At 38.9% G+C, this 6104-nt stretch overlaps 1 protein-coding gene across 1 annotated transcript; it reads right to left on the bottom strand.

Moving 5' to 3' along the window:
* Positions 1–331: 331 nt before the first annotated feature.
* Positions 332–5841, bottom strand: LOC116204658. Its single transcript, XM_031536844.1, has 5 exons — positions 5482–5841; positions 5301–5350; positions 2390–2495; positions 2241–2299; positions 332–699 (listed from the first exon to the last, which is right to left on the bottom strand). Exons 1-5 carry the CDS (start codon positions 5824–5826, stop codon positions 648–650), a joined length of 612 nt encoding a protein of 203 aa, XP_031392704.1. The 5' UTR covers positions 5827–5841; the 3' UTR covers positions 332–647.
* Positions 5842–6104: the final 263 nt, after the last annotated feature.

The following is a 6104-nucleotide window of genomic DNA, read 5'->3' as shown; positions in this document are numbered from 1 at the left end:
TGAACTTGTGAATAACAAGTACATGATAGTCTACCGAGTCCAGTTAGGCTATAAGCTGCCTCCAGCTCACTCTGGCGGCTTTTCTGACAGTCAAAAGGACCTAACATATCTGGAGCTATCCTTCAGCTTGCCGGGGTCTTCAGGAATGACCACCAATCAGCAGGCATGATTGAATCTTGCAGCTTCAAGCTGCCGTGTGGTCGCTGCAAAGGTGAGCCGAGAACGTCCTTGTGCTTCCTTCCAAATTGTGGAGGACCCTGATCTGTGGCTTTGTAGGTCTTGCTACATTGGTAGGATTTATTCTTCTCTCTCCCGTTATCAGTGGCCGAGAGGTGTCTAATGCCATGGCATTCAAATATAAAATCATTTTGACCTGAAGATCCGGCCTCTATAACTGACCGAAGGCCATAGTGTTCATCCAATTTCTGTATAAAACAGCTAAGGTACAAAACCTCAATGACAAGGGTCATTACAGTGGCATTTTCCATAATTCTATATGCATTACTTAATTCGGGATTTGACATTCACAAGTTCAGTCCCTCTCCCTCAAGACCTCTGGATTCGATTTGATGGTGTTGGGTATGACAGTTGCAGCAGGCCCAGTAGAAAAAAGGGTGTCTAGAGTTCTCGACATACTCAACTCCTCCCTAGTAGTCGAAGGATCCCCTGATGCCCTCCAGACTCTCTCCCAACGATACCCTACGATAAGGAAAAAGTTTCCCCAAAAATAAAACTGAGAATTAATGACTCACATGTTTGGATATGATGCAAAATCAACTCAAAACGCAAACAATCTGCAACTCAAGTTTGTGAATACTCTCAATAAACCTAGGAATAGCTATTCCACCCAGAATGGCAATTCCAGAACCTATGAAGCACAATGATGATAATATAATGAAACTAAAGAGAATTTCCTCTGTGTGGCATGCCGGTCCAACTTTCCAAATCTAGCATGAGCTCAAATTGCAAGTTTATATCGTTAAGTCGCTACGCCTGAGAGGCATACTTTCTCTTTTTCCTAGTTTTTCCAGCTCTATTTACCCTTTGCTTCACATTTCTCTACTTTAAATTCTTTTACCCACACTAACTCTGAGGAAAGCTTCAGACTTTTCATTTTAACATATGCTGAAATAAAGATCATGGATATGCCATGTATGTTGGACAGATTTGCAAAGTCCCAGCTAGCTAATTTCAGATGTACAATGAACTTCCAGTGAACATAGTCCAGTCCTATTTTATCAATGTAAATTGCAGCTTTTACAGATGTACTCGTGTCAAGTTCATCATTCGTGCAGGCTAGATATCATTAACGCAAAACAAGACAATGGGGCTTTAATTTCATACCCAGATTAAACAGCATCAATTCACCCTTTGACTACCAAGAATAATACAAAAGTCAACGAGGAGATGAAACATCCCGAAGAGTGCTCACAAGAGTTTACTGAGTCGCTTTTCTTGTTTATTCCACTGCGTGAATGCTAATGGATGTGCTAAAAGAAATATGTATATATGGACATCGTATATATATTCTACAGTAAGAATGAAGGAATAATCTTTTGATTACCAACTGATTTTGTACTTTGGATTCTATAGTTTATTTCTCACAATATTAAGAGATATTTCACAATTTATATTAAAGGAAACCTCAAAATCAGCGCCTAGATGCCCGTGTATCTCAGCTACTTCTATCTAATAGTACAAACAGAGCAACTAAAGAGGAGTCATACAAGTTAGTGGACATGAATCAACCCTTCAGTGAAAATCTAGCCCAGTAACTCCACAGTCAAATCAACATCATCTCTGTTCCAAGTGGTCCGGTTATAATGGAAAATTTTGCCAGCATAGATAATCTACTCTAATTTTTCATGCAATTGACAAATTGCTTCGACTACAGGGGATCAATTCTCTGCTACAACAGTTTTAAACGAAAATAATCATTCCTCGCACTACCTACATATGGACCTGAGTTTAAAAGGTTACGAGTTCACTGACTGCTCAAGTTGTGGATTCTGAAAGTTTATGTTCAATTTGTCAATTGTTAACTCTTAAATCCTCAAGAACATATCAGATCACTTCCCCTGCTTTTGTCGAAGCAATCCAATTTAAAAGCAGTCAACTTCAACATAAGATCAAAGCATCATTAAAGGTCAGCGGGATAAATTTTGCGACAGAAAATGCTGGAGCTTATTCAACATATGAAAATGACAGACCAAGAAATTAATGATTGAGCTTCAACTTACTTGTGCATACAGTACTTGTACTCCTGACTTCTTACAAAATCCTTCTCCCCTTCCTCAAGCTAAATTAGAAACACATCCAAGCTGATGATTGGAGATCAAAGAGGATATAGCAAGGAAATTCACAATATAAATGAAGTCAATCATCTTACTGGATCACTTTCATATACAAGCTCATAACAAGTTGGAGAAAGGCATTTCAGAGCACAATTCTCCTTTGCTATCACAGAAGACTTGCATTGCCACCCCCACAAACCACTGCAGCAATTGCAAGACAACTAATATTAAAAAACATATGAGTAGCATTGAGGGAAAAATAAAGAAAAGAGACAGTTGACAAAACCTTCATCTATGTTGCTGCTTTTTAAATTTTTTAAATACCAACAAAGAGAAAATCCAACTAATGTAATATGTTGACTGATCTAGTCCCAGCAGCAACATGTTTGATCACCAGCGATGGCATTGAGTAACTACCGTAATCCTATAATATCATATAGTACTGTTTCTTCCATTTTTCATAATGATGGGAATCCAGGCTTCAATCAACTAGTATTACTAATCATAGGATCAAAAACTTGCTCTAATGCATTGACATATTATCTTTTAATACTGAAACGTTCATGTGCTGCAAGGAGAATAACACACTTCTGGGCAATAAATTAAATATCCTAAAAAGAAGTTGACTTCTGCTTTTATTAACCTTATTTAAAGAGTCCATAAAATTTATGAAAAGGTATTCAGCAAAAAATCTAAATCAATCTAAAAGTAGACTCATCTTCAGATTAGAATGTGAAAACACATTTAACTAGGAATTGGCCACTGATCTATGTTTCCAATGAGATATGACGAAACGCTGTGAAAACATTCAGTAGTATGAAGAGTTGATAGAAAACACAGATTTATCAACATAAACGTGAAAAACAAGATGAATTCTGAGAATGGTAAAAGTTGAATAAAAATGAAAGCTCCACTATTAACATAGCAATTAGTTTGTCAATACTAAATTAGTAAAACAATTTTTGTATAAATTGAATAAAACTGAAGGCTCCACCCTCATCTCCACTTGAGGCTGGAGGGAGGCAAGGGCTGAAGTGCTTGAGAGGCGACAGATGTGGTCGAAAAGGAGTGAGAGAAAGGAGAAGAGAGAAAAATTGCGAAGGACAGGAAGGAGAAGAGCGAGAGATTGCAGAAGAAAGACACCGGATGAGGCCATTTCTTAAAGAAAAAACATTATTGTATATATTTTAAAAGCCTGGATTGACAAAAAATGAGGAGTGGAGTTTTCTCATAAATCGATGGACCCTAAGATACTCCATAATTCCATACACTGAAGGAAGTTTTACCACCATATAGATATGCTACAGTTCATTTCATATAAAGAACAGTGTCATCAACCACCACACATATGAAACAAAGCTAAAACGACAGACATTAAGTATATGGTATAATAATAACCACTTGTCCAAGATATACTGATTTAATTGTTTGTAAACTGTATAATAGCTGGAAAAATTTATCATGGACAGAGATTTCACAATATAATATCCATCATGAAATCTAATATCACCTCAAAAATGTGATCAAGCATGTAGTGATCAACAATCACTACGAAAATTTTGAAAGGTACATCATATATTCACAATATAGTAATGGTCATACTTTTTATACGACCAGTCAACCACATAACCAAATGACCAATTAACAATATAATGAGCAGCCTCCAAGTTCCTCAGAATATTGAATTGAAATCTGGAGTCCTTAATGGAAGATATGGTACTAATTGAATTGGTACGAAGGGAAAAGACAACGGTCAAGCTTCAATTCAGATTCTGCTTTGATGAGAAACCAACTGGTTCACAGTCGACAAAGAGCTGGGAATATGGAAGACTCACAGAAATCTCGTCTTAATTCTAAAAGCAAAAATGAAGCACAAACAGATAGGAACATGCAAGAAGGTGGTATCAATAGGGGGAAGCATCAAAATGACAAGCAAGTGTGGGATGTACGTGGGGTTATAACTAAAAATGGATCCACCTCAGTTTGATTGTAACAGTTGGATTGGTATACATAATTGCAAGCAAAGAGAAAAGACTCTGAAGACATGCAGGAATAAGGGGAAGAAACAAGGTAGCTTGAGTGAAAAAGAGTCTGAAAGGGTAATAAGCCAAGTAACTCTAAGGAAGATGAAGTTACAGGCACAAAAAGCCAAAAGTCAGCATAAATAGCTAAAGGCTTATAAGAAGACCAGCAGGAAATGAACCAGAGTTCTACAGAATGATCTAACCAAATCTACCCAATCGACGAAGACCCAGAGTTAGTGCCCCCGTTCTCTGTGATGATCAGTCTTTCCCACCAGATGATGAAAAGCTTACTGTTACTTAATCCAAAAAATATTAGAAACATTCCTTCATCATTCTCTCACCTCCGTTCTTTACATTAACCCGCTTTCTCCAGCAGCTGATTCTTCCTCATCATAGTATACATCTAGCTCTATCCCCAATTTCCATCTTGTAACCTCAGTCCACCCTACGCTACCGTATCCCATAAAAAACCATGCTTTACAGCTTTCACAACCTCAGCCTTAGGTTCATGAAATCCCCCACCCCAAAAGAAGAATAAATCAATTCCAGGAATTGGCAAGCTGTCGGCAACTGAACAGAAACACGTAACACATGATACACATCAAAACACGATGTTCAAGAAGATAGGGAGTCCCACATACGAGAAAAAGTCACAAATAGAGTTAAACCGAGTAACATTGCAAAGGCATAATGGTAGTAGAGTCAGGATATCCCCGCCCTCCGAACCGGACGTGAGGGTCTTCCCTCATCCGGCTCTCCGCAGGGGAATCTCCACTCACTGCTTCCCCTAATATCCTCCCTTTACCACATCATGGGAGTTTACAGGAGATCCCAGAATCTCGCTCGGAAAGGAGTACGAACATCAAGGCAATAGACAGGTCGACAGAAACACGAATACTTATTTTCAGCAAAATTGAAGTTTGTCTTAATAGTTCAGTAAGAGCCAAAGCAAATGTTGCAAGTAGGAAGCTGAAAGGTGTACCTCTCGATATCGGCATAGCACTCGCTCTTCTTCTGCCTGATCTCATCATCCTAATTTGAAAAGGGAAAGAAGCAGAAAGGAAGATCAGATGAGAAACGAGTCGATATCGAAGAGCCGGGGGGGGGGGGGGGGGGGGGGGGATGGGTGGGGGTTGGTTGAAGGGGGGGAACAGCCGTCTTACGGAGATGGGACGGCGGGACTTGGCGAGTACCGTCGGCGACAGAATAGAAGAAGAGAGCAGAAGGCAGATGAAGATGGAGAGTGCAGTCTGCAGAAGATTACGACTGGCTTTCGCCATTAACGAATAATCAAAGAGCGAGATTCGATCACAGGAAGAAGAAGACGACGGCGACGAAGAACAGCTCTCCTTCCGTCTCCCTCTCTGAGGCCGGACATGGAGACTGTTTATGACTGACTCGACCGCCGGAAGCACTGAAACTTCAACCATGCCCTCAAACTTCAACTGAACATCAAATTGATCCTTTAACTTCCAAGAGAGAACTAAATGTAGGCACAGTATTATCATTACACGTAGGTCCTTCAACTTGTACAATATCTATATGAAAAATTCTAACTTGGGACCCTAAATAAGGTCCCATGGGGAGATTTTTTTTTTCCACGCTTTAAGTATTAAAATTTATATTTTAACCCGCAGTTTTTTCAATCTTATTACAATATCATCGGGTCATATTCCAAAATAATTAAATATGTTTGATTGATGATGTGTCGCATGTTTAACTATTCCTACCCGAACCACGACATGACCCGACTTTTTTAAACTGAACAGTTTTTTAAGAAAACTGA

This window comes from Punica granatum, chromosome 4, assembly GCF_007655135.1.
Source record: "Punica granatum isolate Tunisia-2019 chromosome 4, ASM765513v2, whole genome shotgun sequence".
Taxonomy (NCBI): Eukaryota; Viridiplantae; Streptophyta; class Magnoliopsida; order Myrtales; family Lythraceae; genus Punica; species Punica granatum.
This window is presented reverse-complemented; position numbering and strand designations above follow the sequence as displayed.